Source organism: Erythranthe guttata, chromosome 9 (assembly GCF_056151865.1).
Source record: "Erythranthe guttata isolate IM_541 chromosome 9, IM_541, whole genome shotgun sequence".
NCBI classification, from domain to species: domain Eukaryota; kingdom Viridiplantae; phylum Streptophyta; class Magnoliopsida; order Lamiales; family Phrymaceae; genus Erythranthe; species Erythranthe guttata.
In genome coordinates, this window is record NC_142541.1 from 11,459,513 (window position 1) to 11,483,166 (window position 23,654).

The 23,654-nt window shown below is 35.2% G+C and overlaps 1 protein-coding gene and 2 pseudogenes across 2 annotated transcripts; 2 read left to right on the forward strand and 1 right to left on the reverse strand.

Moving 5' to 3' along the window:
• Positions 1-2,139: 2,139 nt before the first annotated feature.
• Positions 2,140-4,445, forward strand: LOC148768088 (pentatricopeptide repeat-containing protein At1g08070, chloroplastic-like; annotated as a pseudogene).
• Positions 4,446-5,609: 1,164 nt separating this feature from the next.
• On the reverse strand, positions 5,610-6,053 carry LOC148768089 (NAC domain-containing protein 83-like). The gene has a single exon (XM_088822765.1). The coding sequence runs from the start codon at positions 6,051-6,053 to the stop codon at positions 5,610-5,612; it is 444 nt and encodes a 147-aa protein (XP_088678891.1).
• A 12,874-nt stretch (positions 6,054-18,927) lies between these two features.
• Positions 18,928-20,158, forward strand: LOC148768090 (pentatricopeptide repeat-containing protein At1g59720, chloroplastic/mitochondrial-like; annotated as a pseudogene). Its single transcript, XR_016033381.1, has 2 exons — positions 18,928-19,784; positions 19,922-20,158. The product of XR_016033381.1 is annotated as a pentatricopeptide repeat-containing protein At1g59720, chloroplastic/mitochondrial-like (transcript).
• Positions 20,159-23,654: the final 3,496 nt, after the last annotated feature.

The following is a 23,654-nucleotide window of genomic DNA, read 5'->3' on the forward strand; positions in this document are numbered from 1 at the left end:
TTTTAAAAAATTACACTAATTAATAAATCAATATTATTATGTCTTATATATTTTAGGTGATAATAAAATTATATATTCTGGAACAATTTTTTTCACTCTCCTCGTCTTTTATTTCTTTTTTCTTTTTTCCTTTATTATTTAGTTCTCGAATAAATTTTTTATTTATTACTTTTTTTCTTCTTCTTTGTTTCTATCAGCCCTTATTCTTAGTTTCTATTTTTTCTTAAAAAAAAAAAAAAAAAAAAAAAAAAAAAAGTAACAAAACACGTGAACCTAAATTTACAACCATGGTAAATTTAATAGTTAAATAGATTTAAGAATTAATTATAGGGATTTTTATGCAAAAGTCCCCAACCAAGCATGTTTATTATTCTAGGTATAGGGGACATATCTCTTTCACCAATAAGCCCATCCCTTTAATATTTATTATAACTAAAGGAAACATTCATGTATATCCCAATATTACCCTCAATCATTTATACCCAATTCTTAATTGTAATCCAAATTAATCAATTTTGTCCATAAAAGTTCAATTTTGACCACAAAAATTCAATTTTGACTTTTTTTTGGAGTATAATTTAATATGCTCCAATTTCATCATTAACTTAATTTAATCTCAATTTGACCCCAAATTTCACAAATTATTAAATTTTGACCCAAAATTTTTTTTATTTTCAAAAAATTTTTTTTTTTCAAAAACTTTTTTTTGCCGCCGGATTCCGGCGTTGACTTTTTAAACTTTTTTTTTTTTTTTTTTTTTTTTTTTTCTTCCGGATTTTTTTTCCGGATTCCGGCGTTGACTTTTTTTTTTTTTTTTTTTCTTTTTTCTTTTTTTTTTTCTTTTCTTTTCTTCCGGATTTTTTCGCCGGTTTCCGGCGGTCTCTTTCTTTAGTGTTTTTTTAAGTTTTTTTTTTTTTGTTTGGTTTGTTTTGTTTTTCCACGCCCGCCGCTACACGTTGACCGTAATTGTGCTGTCACTGACAGTAATTTAGCGTAATTATACTGTCAATGATAGTTAATTAACGTAATTGTACTGCCGTTGACATTACATTTATGTAATTGTGCTGCCGTTGACAGTAAATTAATGCAATATTATATTTTTTTATTTATTATTATTTTTTTTTATTTTTTTTGATTTGTTGACAAGTCAACGTAATTATATTACTGTCGTTGACAGTAAAATAACTGTAAACACAATAATATTACTGTCAACAACATCAATATTATTATTTTTTTGGGGTGTTTGTTTTGTTCGAGTTATTCACGAAGTAACGTAATAATATTACTGTCTACTATTGTAATATTACTGTTGCTATAGTAATATTACTGTCACTCACAGTAATATTAATTCTTTTGGTTTTTTTTATTTTGTTTACATTTGTTGAACGGACAACATAGTAATATTACTTTATTATACAATAATAATGAATTTTGTTGTGTTAATATTAATGTGCTAGAGATTAATATAGCAATATCAATGTGTTAAACTATAGTTTAGTTAATTTTACTGTGTTTAACAGTAATATAGTTAATATTACTGTCATTCACAGCAATATTGCTGTTTAAACGGAAAAAAAAGTTACAGAAAAAAAAAAAAAAAAAAAAAAAAAAAATTAAAAAGTCAACGCCGGAGACCGGCGTTGACCGCCGGTCAACGCCGGAATCCGGAAAAAAAATCCGGAAGGAAAAAAAAAAAAAAAAAAAAAAAAAAAAAAAATTTAGAAAGTCAACGCCGGAGACCGGCGTTGACCGCCGGTCAACGCCGGAATCCGGCGGGAAAAAAAAGTTTTTGAAAAAAAAAAAATTTGTGAAAAAAAAAAAGTTTTGGGTCAAAATTGAATAATTTGTGAAAGTTGGGGTCAAATTGAAGTTAAAGTAAGTTAAGGATGAAATTGGAGCATATTAAAGTAAGAGGGGTTATTTTAGTCCTTTACATAAATCTGGACCATGTGTGGACTTATTGGTAAAGGAGAATATTGTCTGGATCTCTTTATGAATAAGTTCCCACTGATGGGCTTATTTGTAATATGCCCTTAATTAAATAGTCCACTTGTCATGAGATTAAAAAGGTCCACTTGTCATGAGATTAAAAAGGTATCGGAAAATAAAATTAAGATTTGTGAGCAAAGCTTTTGTTGATGCACCACCATTCCACCTGGCGCGCAAAAGCTGGGTTCTTTTCACACTACCCTCGTTTCCTCTGCATTCCTCGGAAACTCAGTCACTCAGTCGATTCAACTTGGGCGCCGGGTGAACGATCTCTCCCGCCTCTTACAAGGCTGCATCCCACGCGCTCACCTCCTCCAACTCCACGCTCGCATTTTCCGCCTCAATGCGCACCAGAGCAATCTTATCGCCACTCGTCTTATCGGCCACTAACATTCGAATTTCGCGCTCAAATTTCCGTTTACTGCGGCAAGGCGTGCTCTAGAGATGGCGGTGCCGGTGTGGATTGCGTGCGCCAAGTGCACTGCCATGTCCTGAAATCGGCTTGCTTATGGTTTATGCCAAGGTGGTTAGGGATTTGAGGTCAGCACGCCAGGTGTTTGGTGATATGCCTGAGAGAAATTTGGTTTTTTGCTGGACTTGTTTGATTTCTGGATATGCTAAACTCGGATCATCCGAAGACGCCCTCAATTTATTTACGACGATGCTCGACAAAAATCTGCTGCCTGAAAGTGATACCATGGGTAGTGTTTTATCTGCGTGTTTTGTGATCTTTTGCTAATGAATGAAGGTAATGATATGTAGAGATGTTCGGACACGAGAAGCTGGTATTCAGGCAAGTGAAACATGATTTCTTTCCATTTAGGGATGTTTTGAATTATTGATGCATCGAATTCATATTTTACTTAACAAAATCAGGACATCCACCACAATATAAAGCCAGAACAAGTTCAGCTTGTTCGCCGCGATTACACCTTGACAAATGGGTGAAACTAATGTCACGTATGCTAAAAGAATGCAACAATTTATCTTCTGATTATGTTAATATTGTACTCGTTTCGGAAAATGCTGAAAGATGGAGCGGAGTAGGGTGAATTTTGATCAGATTTCTGACAAAAGTAAAAGAAGCATTCTTTCTTGGAATACTATGATAGGTACTTACGTTCAAAACGGCTGCGCTTTAGAGGCTTTGTGTGATTTCAAATCAATGATGGAGAGCTACGAATGTTGTCCTAACCACGTCACTATGGTCAGCATCCTCTCAGCGTGTGCTGAAATCGGAGACTCAGACCTCGGAATTTGGGTTCACAACTACATGCGAACAAGTGGGAAAAAACATGTACTGTCATCCAACGTAAATCTCGCAACTGCATTGATAGATATGTACTCGAAAGGTGGGAATTTGGATGCTGCGAGAGAAGTTTTCGCCGAGATAGTCGAAAAGACGTGGTTTCATTCAATTCCATGATCGTAGGTCTTGCTGTAAACGGCAAAGGCGATGAAGCTTTGAGACTCTTCTCCGAAATGCAAGAGCTTTGTCTGCTTCTTCCAGATTCCGGAACTTTCCTCGGTGCCTTATCTGCGTGTACTCACTCGGGGCTATTAGATAAATGGCGTGAAATTTTCGACGAAATGACTCGAAAAGATTCTCTAATTTCGCCCAAGTTGGAGCAATATTCGTGCTATATCGATCTTTTAGCTCGGTCAGGTTATATAGAGGAAGCTCTCGGTGTTGTTAGTTGCATGCCTTTTGAGGCTATTAAATTTGTTTTGGGGGCAATTCTTGCCGAGTCGGTGCTGCACAACAGGTTAGAAATAGCTCGAGATGTTTCTTCGATGCTTGTCGGGGTTGATCCTGAGAATTCCATTTGTTATGTTATGATTTCGAATTCGTTTGCTTCGGATCTTGAGTGGCGTAGTGTGTCGAAATTGAGGGGGTTATGAGCGAGAAGGGGGTCGTTAAGGAAAGGAGGCGGAGTTGGATTAATATTGGTGGCGTTGTGCATGCATTTCTTGTTTGGTTCTTCTTTGCATGATCAAAATAGAAGTGTTTATCAGGTGATAGAAGGAATCTCTGTTTAGAGAAATGCGATTATCTACTTCATAGATACTTCATGATTTCTTTCCATTTAGGGATGTTTTGAATTATTGATGCATCGAATTCATATTTTACTTAACAAAATCAGGACATCCACCACAATATAAAGCCAGAACAAGTTCAGCTTGTTCGCCGCGGTTACACTGCAAATGAGGGCTGGGGAACGTTTCTTTCTTATGAAGACACACACCAGGTGTGTTTTTTTACATATTTATTTCTTCCTCCACTTATTACCTCTGCCTTTTGCACTGATGTAGTAAAAGAGAACTGGGAATTAAACTCATGGAAATAAATACATAATTATTGTGTGCAACTCCATTTCCATGTTACTGCTCCGAAACAAATCAAAATTTGTTTACAACAGTTTTTCTATTGTTTAATGAATGAAGGTGTATGTGAATTGACTTTTGAGGAAGTGTATTGGCTAAAAGATTGATATTTCTCTCAAGTGCTCTTGAATTGTATTTACTGCCATCGTAAAATACTCGTTAAACCATTGAATGGGGTGGCATATTAGACTTGACCTCCGTTTATAAGAGATTTCATTTGTTATATTTTTTATGTGCTCTACTTCGTTTACAGGACATAATTGTTTAGCGCTCTAATCGAATTGTTGGATGAATATATTAAGATTTATATATGAAATGAACATATAATTATTTCATGATTTTTGCTTGGGCTAAATTTTATTTTCATCATTGTGCTTTGGGGCGGGATCACTTTACCATGTTCTACTCGATCATATCGATTTACCCTTGAATTTGTAAAATTGTTCGAATGTGGCTCCGACTTTAGTTTACGTCTTTCAACCAGAACACTGAAAGTGTTTGGTCAAGCTGTAGAAATTACCAAATGCCCGCCCGTCTCCGATTTCAATTATCATTCCTTCGGCCCCACTCAACTCATTCCCCTCTGGCATCAAATCCCCAAAGTCGAAGCCTTAGCCCTAACAAAAACACTCATCAATTCGATTTTTGTTACTCAAAAAAGAAAAAGAAAAAAATAAATTCAATTTTTGTTACTGCGTAATTTAGAGTTACAATGCTGGTGCTCAACGTGGCTATTTTCCTGTCGATTTTGTCATGCCATTAACCTTTTTAATTAACTTGGATGGAAAAACACACACACACACACACACGTGCATGGCACATGATAGTGATTTCACCCCTTCTCAGTTAAAATAATATGTTTGCCCTAATTACAGATTCATTCATTCCCTTAGTTTTTCAGAAATTATTGGATTGAACAATAAAACAGATGCAATCAAGAAAAAAACAAATTCTTGATTAATTTCAAACATAATTGCTTACAGTATAGACCGGAAATAATGGTCGAAAAAAAATATCAAGCTGCATTGAATAATTGATCCGAATCGAAAATTAAGAACTAGAACAAATTTCTCCTAACTCCGTCTGAAATCTTTCAACGTAATGTCATCGATATCGATATCGAAATCGAACTCTATATTATCCAAATCAATTTCTGCATCTTGGAAAACGCATCACGATCTTCTTCAATTCCTTCATCTTCTGCTAATCTTCGGCTGCTTCTTTGTCTTTTCCTTTTAGTTTTCCTTTGGAAACATCCTAGTGATTCTACAAATTGCGTAATCTTTAAACTTCAACTCAAAATTCAAACAAACCCCGGCCAATGAAAACTCTTGCATAATCCAGTGACCGTGTTCTTCTTCTTCTTCGCCGCTCCGGCCTTTAGGTTTATTCTTGTAAAAAGTGAACATCTTGGACAAGCCGATTAAATTTCCCGATGACTCATCGTAAATTTCTTTGCCACTCGTTTGTCCCTTCCAAGTACCCGATTTTGTTCTTCTGGCGATACGAGTCTTACCATTAACTCGTAATAACTTGGTAAGAACGTACGTGACGTGCTTGAATTTCGTTTCGGAATGAAAATCTTCCCAATGAACGTCTTGAAGAACTTCCCATGGATCTGCTGTTTCGCCGTAAATCTCTTTTTCTGACATCCAATTCCATGGCAGTGGAATCCCCATTGATACTTTCAACAGGTAGCAATTAATCAGCTCTTCGTCCGACGGTACAAACCCTCGAGCAATCCTCATTCTTCTCTCTCGTTCTTAATTCTCTCTCTTTCTCTCTCTCGTTCTTTTCTCTCGTTCTCTCTCTCTCTCGTTCTTCTCTCTCTTTCTGTCTCCTTTTTAATCTTTCTCTCTCTCGTATTTGGTTTATTTATAGGGGTATTTGCACTCGGCTCCCCTGTGAAATGTCTAATTGTCAAAAAACCCCCTCTGATAAAAAAATTAGCAAATACCCCCCTATGAAAGGAAGTCAATGACAATAAGAACCCTACGAGCGATTCGTGGGATACACTCGCGGTTCATGCAGCTGGGCGTGCGTTTTATGACATTTTAGGACAGGAAAAGACATAAAAACCCCTTTGTAAGAGGAAAAAAACCCAGATTGATTTAATTATAAATAATCTAAAGTTATAGGACTAAATTGTAATTATCAAAATTGTCAAAACAAATATAAAGAATACAGGAAAAAAAAAAAAAGAATAAATCTTCTTCCCCAAATAATTGAACCACTCCCCTTCCTCCATCCCCACCCCCCTTCCTCCATCCCCGCCTCCCCCTCCCCCAACCCACCACCGAACCACTCCACCCATCCAACTCACAACTGAATTCAACCCAAGTCGGAGCGTTCAGGCCACCGCTGCTTATCACCCCAACACCACTACATTTTCAGATCTTCTTCCAATTGAGGCATGCCGCGGCGGAGGTGTGCGGCTCGTGGTCGGTGAGATTGAACGGAGAAAATGGAGGCCCAGAAAATGAGTTTTCTTCATCTTCGTGCGGCGGCGGCCTCAGTGGCGGTCATCCTTGGAAGCAGAGGTTTCTTCGAAGTTCTTCAAGAACTTTGCGTTCGAAGTAGATTCGAAAGGGGCAAGTGTTTTCCGGGCAAATTAAACGGAAAACCTGGCCCAGCAGAAAGTATCCAACGGCCACCACCATCATCAGCTGGAAAACACAATTAACGGCGGCGGCGGCGACGACGGCCGTCAGCACGTGGAGGAGGTGAAAGTTAACGGGGGCGGCGATGATGGAGGAGAGGGGTTCAAGAGGGAGATGAGGGATTTGGAGGAAATGCTCTCGAAATTGAACCCCATGGCGAAGGAATTCGTGCCGCCGTCCATGGCGACCGTGGTCTTCGGCGGTGGCCTCCACCATGGGCTGATGGTGGCGGCGCCGCCACCACAAGTGAAAGTGACCGGGGGAGAGGCTAGTGAAGAACGACTTCGTTTTGGTCCGATTGATGTTTATTTCCAACCAATCCGACCATGTGTTTAATGCCATTTCGTATAGACGAAGCTTCATTTGTACGCGTTTGTAGGTTGCATCGGAGCTCCCAAATGAACCCCATCTGATATATTTACCGAATCCGGTGATTTTTTTTTTTTTTTTTTTAATTTAAAGAATCTTTTTTTCTTTATTTTTTATTAAGGGCAATTCTGTCATTTCACGTAAGTCAACGAGCCAGTGCACACAAAGGGGCGGTGGGCTGACTAAAACACAACATAGGGGGTCATATGCTAATTTTTTTTTTCCGGGGGGTTTTTTGCTTCCGAGAAATAACACAGGGGGTCTATGCAATTAACTCTTTATTTATACAGGAACGGAATATATATATATATATATATATATATATATATATATATATATATATATATAAACATCTCCTTCAACACGGTAATGCAACAGTAATAGGACTCTCCCTCTTAGTATTTTTTTCTGTAACGTATATTTAATATAGGGCGAATGTCAAAAAGGCCCATCACATGGGACTTAAATGTATTTTGGTCCAAAAAAAAAAACAGTCTCTCAATTAAACATATCCCAATGTGTTTAGTTTAAAATACCCGCCATAATATAATTCTTATCAATTCCACCCATTACGCTCTAACTTCCTTAATATTACACATGACCCCGGATTTAAACAAATATATCACATTAACCCCCAAATTTTTTTAGTCTAAAATATCCTTGTTGCACCCATTCTTTCCTCCCATTTACCTTTAATTATAAAATCAGCCGTAACATTTTCGGATAATTTCATTACCACCCCTTGCAAGTCCTTTTTATTATTATATTATACAGCTGTCAATTTTTAAAATATTGCTTGTTGCACCCATTCTTCTCTCCCATTTTCCTTTAATTATAAAATCAGCCCTAATATTTTCAAATAATTACATTTCCACCCCCTGCAAGCCATTTTTATTATTATATTGTACACCTGTCAATTTTTAAAATATTTCTTGTTGCACCCATTCTTTCCTCCCATTTTCCTTTATTTCTAAAATCAGCGCTAACATTTTCAGATAATTACATTACCACCCCTTGCAAGCCTTTTAATTATTATGTTATACACCTATCAATTTTTCAAATATTGCTTGCAGCACCCATGCTTTCCTCCCATTGTCCTTTAATTATAAAATCAGCCCTAACATTTCTGGATAATTATATTTCCACCCCTGATGAGCCTTTTTTATTATTATATTATACATCAGCCAGTTTTTAAAATATTGCTTGATGCACACATTCTTTCCTCCCATTTTCCATTAATTATAAAATCAGCCGTAACATTTTCGGGTAATTTTCCACCTCATTTCCATAAAAAAAAAAAAAAAAAATCAAACACACACACAAAAAATCAATGTGCCACATCATCTCGTATGAACAAAAAGATTAACGATTGCTAACTGTAGGGGTTGTTTTGTCACATTTGATAGTAACGGGGGCAAATGCCACAGTAGCTATAGTACAGAGTGCAAAATGTATTTAACCCTAAAAATTATGACTAATTACTAAATATTATACAGTCAAATCTATGTGCAGGGCGCGGCAGAATCTGGATCGGAAGTAGAAACAAGAGAAGCATTTGGGTTAGGCTTTGGATCAAGAGGAAAGGGTGTTGCCACTCTAATCCTCCTCGCCGCGGCCACGCGTCGATACCGTCATATACTCCTCCGCTTATTGCCGCCCGTTGCAAAAAGACGAGTGATAGAAATGGTTTAGAGAAAGGGGAGACGTGGAGGAAAAAAAATGCGACAGAGAGAAAAGGAGAGAAATTAGAGAATTGATAGAAATAACGGAGAAACATGATTTTTTGTATAGTCTCAAAATACCATGATTAAAAAAAAAAAAATTCAACGCCGGAGACCCGGCGGTCAACGTTGGTTGACCTACATGAAAAAAAATTCAGAAAAAAAAGAAAAAGAAAAAGTTAACGCCGGTCTCCAGCGGTAAACGGCGGCTGATCGGCGGTCTCCGGTGGTGGCGGGTCTAAATTGAAATTATGGTCAAAATTGGTTAGTTAATGAAATTGAGCTAAATTATGGTGTAAATCATGAAATTGGAGTTGAATTTGGTTTCAAAGAATTGAGGGTAATTTTGGTATATATAAAAGGTTTTTCCTTATTTGCAAATAAGTTTGAATGAGCTGGAAATATTTGAAAGACAAAAAAGTTGGATGTCTTTTTTTTAATTAAGTGCCCTTGTCATAGGGCTTTTTGAGATTAACCCATATTTTTTAGGGTTTATTAGGGATAACCCCCTTGTTCATATTTTCTAATGAGGTAGATCCAATTAATTTTTCCCTTTTTGAGATACACCCAAATTTTGCCAACTTGGCAAAATATATTATATATTTTCCCTTTAATACCCCTGTTTTATTTTTGAACGGTATTTATTTCCTTAACTACGTGATATGAGATTTGCTGATACGTTGCCTAAAATCACGGAATAAATTTACGTGAGTTTATTGGCCGTTTCTATCAAATCGTGTACAATCTGTTTTGAAGATTTTCTCCAGCGTTTCATCGTTTTTCTATCGTCTTTGAAGATTTTTTCACCGGCGTGGAAATAGGATCGGATTTGAGCGTTCATTGTTGTACGTTGTTAAGCGGGTATGAAATGCGTTTTTTTCGTTTTTTATTTTCGCTGTATGTCCAGGGTTGTCGTGTACCGTGGTTAGACATTTTTAAGAGTTGTGTTGATACTTGATTCTATTAAGTAGAACGTTTTTTAACAAAATTACGTTGTCACATATACATCGTTATTTTTGGCTGATGATGTTTGTTTGGAAGAGGATTCACAAAGTTAGAAGAGGATGGTTCACGCAGTCGGACCAGAGTTGTTTTATATGAACGTCGTAGTTGGTTTATGCAATAATCGAAATAAATGTCTGCTGTGGTCGAGTTCATGAGTTTGATCCATATTGATAGTTGGTTTATTTGTTTACAATAGTCGATTTTAGTGTGCTCGGTAGTACATTAAAATATATTTCGTAGTCTTTTTTTATTTAGTGTATGGATTTTGCATTTTAAGTTTATTTTTGATGATATTAATGTATTGTCATTCAAATGTATTTGCAGTCTATTTAATCATTTTTTAGTATTCTGCATTTTTAATTTTGTTTCATGATTTTAGGTTTTCTCGATGGCGATTTTGTTGAGGTTTGGTGGGTTGGTTGCTATAAAGAGGTGTTTACGATGTAATGGCTCGGTAACGTCGGTTAAGTGCTAAACCGTTGTAATACAGTAGTATACTATTATGAATACCGTATGATAGTACCATTATCATTTTATTATACTATTATGAGAATATTAATGTACTAGAGTTTTTTAACTCGACATATTGGTTTGATTGTGTTATGATGTGTTTTAAGTATTTTATCAAAACCCTAGATTGAAATTATGAGATTATTAATGTACTATTTTATTGGTTATGTTGGAATACTTTACGTTGGTTTTGTTCTCAATGTTCTTGTCATTTCAGTGGTATATTGTTTGTAACACAATTTCATATCACTACTATAACCGTAATATACTATCATAGCAGATTCATGTACTATATTGAAATTATTAATATACTATGTGGTTGAATAATACGGGATCCATAGTCGATTAACGGATCCATAGTCGAATTAGATCAACGAGATAGTCTATTACATGATATGGGATAGTCTAACAATATTAAAACACAAATCCGCCGCCATCACTTATCAGATCTAGGATTTTGTTGATTCTTCGGCCCAATAGTCAAATAACTAAACCCATAGTCGAATTAGATACATGGGATTGTCTATTAAAATATATGAGATAGTCTATTAATTTTAAAACACAAATCGGCCGCCGTCACTTCTCAAATCTAGGGTTTTGATGATTCTTCGGCCCATAGTCGATTAACGAGATCCATAGTAAAATTATACCAGTGGGATAGTCTATTAAATGATACGGGATAGTATATTAATACATATGTAATTCGACTATGCATCTCGTTAATCAACTATGGGCCGAAGAATTATCAAAACCCTAGATTTGAGTAACCCTAGATTGGAGCAGTGACGGCGGCGGCGACGGCGGCCAACGACAATATCACTTCTGGTGGATGTCCTGCCCATCAATTGTTGCAATATCACTGATTTAGTGCTCGAATTCGGTATGCGATTATAACAGATCTGCAATTACACAAACGTGATAGTCGATTTAGCCAAAACATATCAACAAATCGATGGATGATAGCGATTCAGCGAGTGGCGACGACGTACCTACGGAGGCTTGGTCGGAGTGCAGAAAAATCGCCGATCCACGGCCGTGCAAATTCCTGGTTTTGAGAGGTTTTGCAGTTTTTTTGATAGTGGTTTTGTGGTGATAGTGTTTTAACGGGAAAATAGGGAGAGATTTGATATTATTTCAAAAGGTAAAGTAACGGGATTTGTGGGATTTGATTGAGGGTAATTATGTAATTTAGAAAAGTTTGGGTTTTTATCAAAATGGCAAATTTAAATTTGGATCCACCCCTATTATTTGAATGTTTAAGGGGGTTATATCTAATAGACCCATTTTTTTAAGGGCAAATGACAAAAAGAAACATGACAAGGGACTTAAATGCACATTGGTTCACAAAAAAAAAAAAAAAAAAACTTTTTTTTAAATAAACCCATCTCGATGTCTTTAGTCCAATAAACCCTCCATAATATAATTTTTATCAATTCCATCCATTCTACTCTAACATCCTTAATATTACACATTGACCCCGGATTTAAACAAATATATCACATTAACCCCCATTTTAATAACTTTTTACAAAAATATTTTTTTTAAGAAAACAATTTTTTTTCTATTTTTTTTTTCCGGCCAGATTCCGGCGTTGAACGGGCGGTTTTTGGGAAAATATTTTAAGAAAATATTTTTTTTAAGAAAATATTTTTTTTTCTAATTAACAGTTAAATTATTTATTTTTTTCTTTTTTCCTTTATTATTTAGTTCTCAAATAAACTTTTTATTTATTACTTTCTTTCTTCTTCTTTGTTTCTATCAACCATTTTTCTTAGTTTTTTTTTTTCTTATAAAGCAAATAAAAAAAAAAGAGTAACAAAACATGTGCATCAGTAATTTATTTCCTTTTGTCGTTAGTTTATCAATAATCTTGAACCTAAATGTACAACCATGGTAAGTTGGCTCCTTCGACCCTACACTCGGTGATAAACACTGGGTGGATCTTCTGCTGCAACGTGTTCTTTTTTTTTTTTTTTTTTCTAAAATCCCTAAAAGTAAATCCTAGCGGGGGAATATATTATAAAATACAAAAAATGACACGTGGCACCAGAAGACCACCCGGTGTTTATCACCGGGTGGAGAGTCGAAGAAGTCTGGTGACTTTAATAGTTAAATAGATTTAAGAATTAATCAAATAGTCCAGTTGTCATGAGATGAATGGAATCCTATTATTCCTAAAAAAACGGACAACCGTTCTGATTTTAAACTCATTAAAAATAGGGTAAATTACACCCACACCCCTCAGGTATGATGAAATAATTTTAAGGTCCCTGTGGTATCGATAATTACACTTACCCCCTGAAAACATAGTTAGAAACTCTAATGGGATAATGTAGTAGATACGTTATTCCGGTAGAGTTCTAACTGACTATTAGTTTCAAGAAATGGTAGAGACTAGAGACAACATAGCGCTATGGGTGATTTAAGAAATGTTGGGAAAACTCAGTCACTCAGTCGATTCAACTTGGGCGCCGGCGAACGATCTCTCCCGCCTCTTACAAGGCCGCATCCCATGCACTCACCTCCTCCAACTCCACGCTCGCATTTTCCGCCTCAATGCGCACCAGAGCAATCTCATCGCCACTCGTCTCATCGGCCACTACCATTCGAATTTCGCCATCAGGGTCTTCCGCCTACTGCGGCAACCTAATATCTTCCCTTTCAACGCAATCATCAGAGTGCTGGCCCAACGAGTTGACGTTTTCTTTTCTCCTCAAGGCGTGCTCTAGAGATGGCGGTGCCGGTGTGGATCGCGTGCGCCAAGTGCACTGCCATGTCCTGAAATCGGCTTTCGTGTCTTATTCTTTTGTTTGCAATGGCTTGCTTATGGTTTATGCCAAGGTGGTTAGGGATTTGAGGTCAGCACGCCATATGTTTGATGATATGCCTGACATAAATTTGGTATTTTGCTGGACTTCTTTGAATTGGGTTTCAATGAATTGGGGGTAATATTGGTATATATAAAAGGATTTTCCTTATTTGCAAATAAGTTTGAATGAGCTGGATTTATTTGAAAGACAAAAAAGTTGGATGTGCTTGTCATGGGCCTATTTGTCATTTACCCTTTAATATATATATATATATATATATATATATATATATATATATATATATATATATATATTTAAATTATGGTTTTACACTTTTTACAATATTTGTTTGAGAGAGAGCGATCAATTGATGAGTTGCATGGCAGATTGCTCCGACATCTATTGCAAGATTTAATGTAGGACACATTGTCTATTGGTCTAAAAATTGTAAAACAATTACAATATATAATATTTATAATTTTAATTTTAAATCATAGTAGAATGAATTAAGTTTGATAAGTAATTTTTTATTAGACAAAACAATATACAATACAAAATGTCCTTCCCATACCCGTTGCCCACCGGAATAGCCAAGATACGTTCGACGTTCACCAGCCAAAAAACATCATTTATCAGTTGCATATTGCAAGAATTTGTATTCGACTCGATTAAATCTGAGACCCTATCCGGAAAAGCGAAGTTACTTGGACGCCAGGTGAAAACCTTAAACCCACCTCCCCCTCGAAGCCATGGATCACCCCATATAGATGTGTCGAGACCACTTCCAATTCTTCTACGGAGGCCCATCTTCACAAACGGAATAATCTTCCAAATGCTTCTCCAAGTGGTGGATGGTCGAGATCCCACGTCAGCGTTAAAGAGACAGCCTTAGCTTTGCACATCTCCCCCCACGACAACCAGGCCATGCCCTTATTCTCTCCATTTCCCCACCAAAATCGTCTGATTGCCATTTCAATTTCATTAATAAGTCCTTCGGGGAGAAGAAAACAGCTCATCTTGTAAGTCGGGATAGCCTGTAGGACTGCTTTGATCAAAACTTCCTTGCCCGCTTTGGAGAGTTGTTTCTTCCCACAACCCTTGATCTTCAACCACACACGGTCTCGTAAATAGGCAAATATCTCTTTTTTGGTTTTTCCAACGGACGCCGGCATCCCCAAATATTTGTCACGATGGTCCACAATTCGGAAGCCTAGGATTTGGTTAATGGCATTTCTACAGGACAGCCGGGTAGTCGGACTAAAAGTCATCGTAGATTTCTCATGATTAATCTCCTGCCTGGAAACTCTGGCATACTTGATGAGAATTTCTTTCAAAACAGCAGCATATTCCTCAGTAGCATGTCCGGAAATAAGAGTGTCGTCGGCAAAGCACAAGCTAGACACCATCGGAGTTGTTTGGGAGACACGGACGCCTTGGAATGCTCCTCTAACAGTGGCATTTGCAATCATTGCAATAAGAGCCTCATCACAGTAGATAAACAGGTACGGCGAGAGCGGGTCGCCCTGCCGAAGCCCTCTCGAGGGAATGACACCGCCAAACTGCGTACCATTAAATAAAAACGAAAATGAGAGCCTCAGCACAACATAATAAGATCAATAAAGCGAGAGGGGATTCCAAAACGAGAAATAATCTCTTGCAGAAAAACCATTCAATCCGATCGTATGCCTTACTAATGTCCAATTTAATAGCCATGTATTAGAGCCCAATTTAATGAAATGATTGATCTCAAAAGCAACGAGAACGTTATTAGAAATTAAATGTTTTAGAACAAAGGCAGACTAAGTAGGGGAGATCAAGTCATTTAAAACCAATTTCAGAGAATTGGCTAAGACTTTCGACCCAATTATAAATAACGTTGCAAAGGCTTATAGGTCGATAATCAGTGATTTTTTCCGGGTTTTTCACCTTCGGGATTAAAACAATAAAAGTGGAATTAGGTCTGGGGGAAGTTTGCGGTGATTCAGGAATTCAAGCACACGAGGAAGAACATCGGACCCTAACAAATGCCAATATTTAGTGAAAAAAACAAAGGGTAAACCATCCAGGCCCGGGGATTTAAGAAGAGCCATTTGAGAAATGGCTCGGTTTACCTCATCCGAAGTAAAAGGCTTTGACATAAGTTGACTAGCTTCCCTGGAAATTCTGGTCTCGACACTCGCCAACACCTCATCTATTTCATCCTCTCTCGGATTTGTGGACTTGAAGATGTGCTCGAAATAATTAGAAATAATATTCTCAATGTCCTCATCTTTCTCTTTCCAAATTCCCTCAGTATCTTTAAGACGATCCACTCGGTTTGTACATCTCCTGATAGTGGCCTTGGAGTGAAAAAACCTCGTATTCCTCTCCCCTTCTTGAATCCATTGCACTCGACTGCGTTGGCGCCAATACCCCGAATTACTTCCCTTCGAGCAACTGTTTGTTCGGCCAATATGAGAGATTGGAGTCGTTTGTGAAGACTTTTAATCTTCTTTCTCGGCTGCTATAGACTTCAATAACCCTTTTTATTCCTTTATTTCATTTAATTATTTTTTCAATTTTATTTAAAGGAAATCTCCTAGCACATAAATTCATGGGTAGATATTGAAAAAAACACTGAATTCCGTCAATTTTGATTGGAGATTTTGCGATTTTGGAACAACTTTTCATTCAAAATTCCGATCATTATGATATCTGATTTTTAATATATATATATATATATATATATATATATATATATATATATATATATATATATATATATATATATATATATATATATATATATATATATATATATATATATATATATATATATATATATATTCATAAAGAGATCGAGGCAAAAAACTCTTACAAATAAGTTCACACATGGTTCAGATTTTTGTAAAAGACTAGAATATGGCCTCATACTTTAATATGCTCCAATTTCATCCCAATTTAACCTCAATTTGACCCCAAATTTCACAAATTATTCAATTTTGACCAAAAACATTTTCGTTTAAAGAAAAAAAACAATTTTAATTTTTTTTTCCCGGCGGTCTCCGGCGTTGACTTTTTTCGATTTTTTTTCTGTAACATTTTTTTTTCCGTTTAAACAACAATATTGTTGTGATTGACAGTAATATTAACTATATTACTGTTAAACACAGTAAAATTAACTAAACTACAGTTTAACACAGTAATATTGCTATATTAATCTATAGCACAATAATATTAACACTACAAAACTCATTATTATTGTGTAATAGAGTAATATTACTATGTTGACCGTTCAACCAATGTAAACATAATAAAAAGCCAAAAGAGTTAATATTACTGTGAGTGACAGTAATATCACTATAACAAGAGTAATATTACCGTCAACCACAATAATATTACAATAATATACAGTAATATTATTATGTTACTCCGCGAATAACTCAAACAAACAAAAAAAATCCAAACAGAATAATAATATTGATGTAGTTGACAGCAATATTACTATAACAACAGTAATATTATCGTCAACCACCGTAATATTACAATAATAGACAGTAATATTATTACGTTACTCCGTTAATAACTCAAACAAAATAAAAAACCCAAAAAAATAATAATATTGATGTTGTTGACAGTAATATTATTGTGTTTAAAGTTATTTTACTGTCAATGACAGTAATATGATTACGTTGACTTGTCAACAAATCAAACAAAATAAAAAAATAACAAAAATAAAAAATAATAATATTACGTTAATTTACTGTAAACGGCAGAACAATTACATAAATGTATTGTCAACGGCAGTACAATTACGTTAATTAACTGTCATTGACGGTATAATTACGTTAATTTACTGTCAGTGACAGGACAAATACGGTCAACGTTTAGCGTCGGACGTAAAAAAAAAAAAAAAAAAAAAAAAAAAAATTTTAAAAAAACACTTAAAATAGTCAACACCGGAAACCAGCGAAAAAATCCGGAAGAAAAGAAAAGAAAAAAGAGAGGAAAAAAAAATCAACGCCGGAAACCGGCGAAAAAATCCGGAAGAAAAAAAAAATTGAAAATTCAACGCTCGAATCTGGCGGCAAAATTTTTTTTTTGAAAAAGAAATGTTTTGAGTCAAAATTGAATAATTTGTGAAATTTGTGGTCAAATTGAGGTTAAATTAAGTTAAGGGTGCTATTAGAGCATATTAAAGTATGCTCCTATTTTGAAAAGTCGATGCCTGAGACCGGCGGCAAAAATTTTTTTTTTGAAAAAGAAAAAGTTGGCTCCTTCGATCCTACACTCGGTGATAAACACGGGGTGGATCTTCTGCTGCAACGTGTTTTTTTTTTTTTCTAAAATCCCTAAAAGTAAACCCTAGCGGGGGAATATATTATAAAATACAAAAAATGACACGTGGCACCAGAAGACCACCCGGTGTTTATCACTGGGTGTAGAGTCGAAGAAGTCTGGTGACTTTAATAGTCAAATAGATTTAAGAATTAATCAAATAGTTCAGTTGTCATGAGATGAATGGAATCCTATTATTCCTAAAAGAACGGACAATCCGTTCTGATTTTAAACTCATTGAAAATAGGGTAAATTACACCCACATCCCTCAGGTACGATAAAATAATTTTAAGGTCCCTGTGGTATCGATAATTGCACTTACCCCTGAAATATAGTTATAAACTCTAATGGGATAATGTAGTAGATATGTTATTCATACTGACTAATAGTTTCAAGAAGTGGTAGAGACTAGAGACAACATAGCTCTATGAGTGATTTAAGAAATGTTGGAGGAGCCATGTCACCCCCTAACTATATGTTGTCTCTACCATTACTAAAAGTAATAGTCCGTTTGAACTCTATTGGAACAACGTGTCACCATGTAACTCTATGTTGTCTCTACCATGTAACTCTATGTTGTCTCTATGACTAATAGTTAGACTTGTCATTTAGTTCTAATAAGTTTTGTCACCAGGGACCTATATCTTAAGACCCCTAAAAAATTAGGCTTGCATATATCTGCAGGCCTTAATTAAATTGTCCACTTGTCGTGAGATTAAAAAGGTTTCACAGAATAAAATTATGATTTGTGCAGTATTTAAGCTAATGTCCCGGCAAAATTAGGAGCAAAGCTTTTGTTGATGCACCACCATCTTTCCGATTCCACTTGGCGCGCAAAAGCTGGGTTCTTTTCACACTACCCTCGTTTCCTCTGCATTCCTCGGAAACTCAGTCACTCAGTCGATTCAACTTCGCCTCTTACATATTTGGCGGCAACCAAATATGTAAGAGCAATCTCATCGGCCACTACCATTTTCTATCAGCCCTTTTTCTTAGTTTTTTTTTTCTTAAAAAGAAAAAAAAAGTAACAAAACATGTGTATCAATAATTCATTTCCTTTTGTCGTTAGTTTATCAATAACATTGAACCTAAATTTACAACTATGTAAGTTTAATAGTTAAATAGATTTAAGAATTAATTAAATAGTCCAGTTGTCATGAGATGAATGGAATCCTATTATTCCTAAAAAAACGGATAATTCGTTCTGAATTTAAACTCATTAAAAATCTGATTGCCACTCGTCTCATCGGCCACTACCATTCGAATTTCGCCGTCAGGGTCTTCCGTTTACTGAAATCGGCTTTCGTGTCTGATTCTTTCGTTTGCAATGGCTTGCTTATGGTTTATGCCAAGGTGGTTAGGGATTTGAGTTCAGCACGCCAGGTGTTTGATGATATGCCTGACAGAAATTTGGTTTTTTGCTGGACTTGTTTGATTTCTGGATATGCTAAACTCGGATCATCCGAAGACGCCCTCAATTTATTTACGACGATGCTCGACAAAAATCTGCTGCCTGAAAGTGATACCATGGGTAGTGTTTTATCTGCGTGTTTTGTGATCTTTTGCTAATGAATGAAGGTAATGATATGTAGAGATTTTCGGACACGAGGAAGTGGGAAAAAACATGTACTATCATCATCCAACGTAAATCTCGCATTTGCGTTGATAGATATGTACTCGAAATGCGGGAATTTGGATGCTGCGAGAGAAGTTTTCGCCGAGAACTTTCCTCGGTGCCTTATCTGCGTGTAGTCACTCGGGGCTATTAGATAAAGGGTGTGAAATTTTCGACGAAATGAATCGAAAAGATTCTCTAATTTCGCCCAAGTTGGAGCATTATTCGTGCTATATCGATCTTTTAGCTCGGTCGGGTTATATATGCAGCGAATTAATATTCTACTTAACAAAATCAGGACATCCACCACAATATAAAGCCAGAACAAGTTCAGCTTGTTCGCCGCGATTACACTGCAAATGAGGGCTGGGAAACGTTTCTTTCGTATGAAGACACACACCAGGTGTGTTTTTTTACATATTTATTTCTTCCTCCACTTATTACCTCTGCCTTTTGCACTGATGTAGTAAAAGAGAATCGCAAATTACACTCATGGAGATAAATACATAATTATTCTGTGCAACTCCATTTCATTTACAGGACATACTTGTTGGATTACTGCGTTTGCGGAAATGTGGAAAGAATATAACATGCCCAGAGCTCATTGGTTTTGATAATGTCGAGTTTTGAGGTTTTCTATTCGTGCATCTATCTGTAAGCTATCTATCTATATATCTATCGATGCACTACTTTGGTTTTGTTTAGCGCTCTAATTGAATTGTTGGATGAATATATTTAGATTTATATATGAAATGAACATATAATTATTTCATGATTTTTGCTTGGGCTAAATTTTATTTTTCATCGTTGTGCTATGGGGCGGGATCACTTTACCATGTTCTACTCGATCATATCGATTTACCCTTGAATTTGTAAAATTGTTCAAATGTGGCTCCGACTTTAGTTTACGGCTTTCAACCGGAACACTGAAAGTGTTTGGTCAAGCTGTAGAAATTACCAAATGCCCGCCCGTCTCCTATTTCAATTATCTTTCATTCGGCCCCACTCAACTCATTCCCCTCTGGCATCAAATCCCCAAAGTCGAAGCCTAAGCCCTAACAAAAACACTCATCAATTCGATTTTTGTTACTCAAAAAAAAAAAAATAATAAAAATTCGATTTTTGTTACTGCGTAGTTTAGAGTTACAATGCTGGTGCTCAACGTGTCTATTTTCCTGTCGATTTTGTCATGCCATTAACCTTTTTAATTAACTTGGATGGAAAAACACACACACACACACGTGCATGGCACATGATAGTGATTTCACTCCTCAGTTAAAATAATATGTTTGCCCTAATTACACATTCATTCATTCCCTTATTTTTTCAGAAATTATTGGTAGTTTCAAGATATATATATATATATATATATATATATATATATATATATATATATATATATATATATATATATATATATATATATATATATATATATATATATATATATATTAAACAATAAAACAGATGCAATCAAGAAAAAAACAAATTCTTGATTAATTTCAAACATAATTGCTTACGGTAGAGACCGGAAATAATGGTCGAAAAAAAATATCAAGCTGCATTGAATAATTGATCCGAATCGAAAATTAAGAACTAGAACTAATTTCTCCTAACTCCATCCGAAATCTTTCAACGTAATGTCATCGATATCGATATCGAAATCGAACTCTATATTATCCAAATCAATCTTCTGCATCTTGGAAAACGCATCACGATCTTCTTCGATTCCTTCGTCTTCTGCTAATCTTCGGCTGCTTCTTTGTCTTTTCCTTTTAGTTTTCCTTTGGAAACATCCTAGTGATTCTACAAATTGCGTAATCTTTAAACTTCAACTCAAAATTCAAACAAACCCCGGCCAATGAAAACTCTTGCATAATCCAGTGACCGTGTTCTTCTTCTTCTTCGCCGCTCCGGCCTTTAGGTTTATTCTTGTAAAAAGTGAACATCTTGGACAAGCCGATTAAATTTCCCGATGACTCATCGTAAATTTCTTTGCCACTCGTTTGTCCCTTCCAAGTACCCGATTTTGTTCTTCTGGCGATACGAGTCTTACCATTAACTCGTAATAACTTGGTAAGAACGTACGTGACGTGCTTGAATTTCGTTTCGGAATGAAAATCTTCCCAATGAACGTCTTGAAGAACTTCCCATGGATCTGCTGTTTCGCCGTAAATCTCTTTTTCCGACATCCAATTCCATGGCAGTGGAATCCCCATTGATACTTTCAACAGGTAGCAATTAATCAGCTCTTCGTCCGACGGTACAACACCTGGAGCAATCCTCATTCTTCTCTCTCGTTCTTAATTCTCTCTCTTTCTCTCTCTCGTTGTTCTTCTCTCTCTTTCTGTCTCCTTTTTATCTTTCTCTCTCTCGTATTTTGTTTATTTATACAGGAACGGAATATGTATACATATAATATCTAGGGCAAATGGCAAAAAGGCCCATCACATGGGACTTAAATACATTTTGGTCCACAAAAAAAACAGTCTCTCAATTAAACCCATCCCATGTCTTTAGTCTAAAATACCCTCAATAATATAATTCTTATCAATTCCACCCATTATGCTCTAACTTCCTTAATATTACACATTGACCCCAGATTTTAACAAATATATCACATTAACCCCCAAAACTTTTTTATATCAGAAAATAATTTTTTTTCTGAAATATTTTTTTCCAGGCCAGATTCCGGCGTTGATCGCCGGTCTCCGGCGTTGACTTTTTTTTTTGAATTTTTTTTTCTTAGAAGAAAAAAATATTTTAATTAATATTACTGTTTTAGCTACTAAATTACTGTCTCAGACAGTAATACTACTGTTTGGGACAGTAATATTATGAATATTATTTTTCCGAACAGTAATATTATGAATATTATTTTTCCGAACAGTAATATTATTAATATTATTTTTTCCGAACAGTAATATTATTAATATTATTGTGTAAGACAGTTAAATTACTGTTGAAGACAGTTAAATTACTGTTGAAGACAGTAATTTAGCATCTAAGGCAGTACTATTGATTAAAATATTTTTTATAAGAAAAAAAATGAAAAAAAGTCAATTAACAGTTAAATTACTGTCTCCGACAGTTAAATAACTATTGGAGACAGTAATTTAGCAAACGAATACAGTAATATTAATTAAAAATATGTTTTTTAAGAATAAAAAAGTCAATTAACAGTTAAATCACTGTCTCCAACAGTTAAATAACTGCTGGAGACAGTAATTTAGCAACGAATACAGTAATATTAATTAAAATATTTTTGAAGAAAAAAAAAGTCAATTAACAGCTAAATTACTGTCTCCGGCAGTTAAATAACTGCCGGAGACAGTAATTTAGCAGCCAAGACAGTAATATTAATTAAACAAAAATATTTAAGGAAAAAAAAAAAGTCAACGCCGGAATCTGGCCGGAAAAAAAACATTTCAGAAAAAAAATATTTTCTGAAAAAAAAAAAAATTGGGGGGTTAATGTGATACATTTGTTTAAATCCGGGGTCAATGTGTAATATTAAGGAAGTTAGAGCATAATGGGTGGAATTGATAAGAATTAGGATTAAAATTGGGGTCAAAATTGAAATTAGGGTTAAAATTGGTTAATTGATGAAATTGGGCTAAATTGGGGTGTAAATCATGAAATTGGAGTTCAATTGGGTTTCAATGAATTGGGGGTAATTTTGGTATATATAAAATGATTTTCCTTATTTGCAAATAAGTTTGAATGGGGTGGATTTATTTGAAAGAAAAAAAATTGGATGTCTCTTTTTTAATTAAGTGTCCTTGTCATGGGCCTATTTGCCATTACCCCTAATATATATATATATATATATATATATATATATATATATATATATATATATATATATATATATATATATATATATATATATATATATATATATATATATATATATATATATATATATATATATATATATATATATATATATATATATATATATATATTGTTTTATGTTCATAAACATCTCCTTCAACACGGTAATGCAGCAGCAGTAGGACTCTCCCTCTTAGTATTTTTTTTTCTGTAACGTATATTTAATATGGCGAATGGCAAAAAGGCCCATCACATGAGACTTAAATACTTTTTGGTCCACAAAAAAAACAGTCTCTCCATTAAACCCATCCCAATGTCTTTAGTCTAAAATACCCTCTATAATATAATTCTTATCAACTCCACCCATTATGCTCTAACTTCCTTAATATTACACATTGATCCCGGATTTAAACAAATATATCACATTAACCCCCAT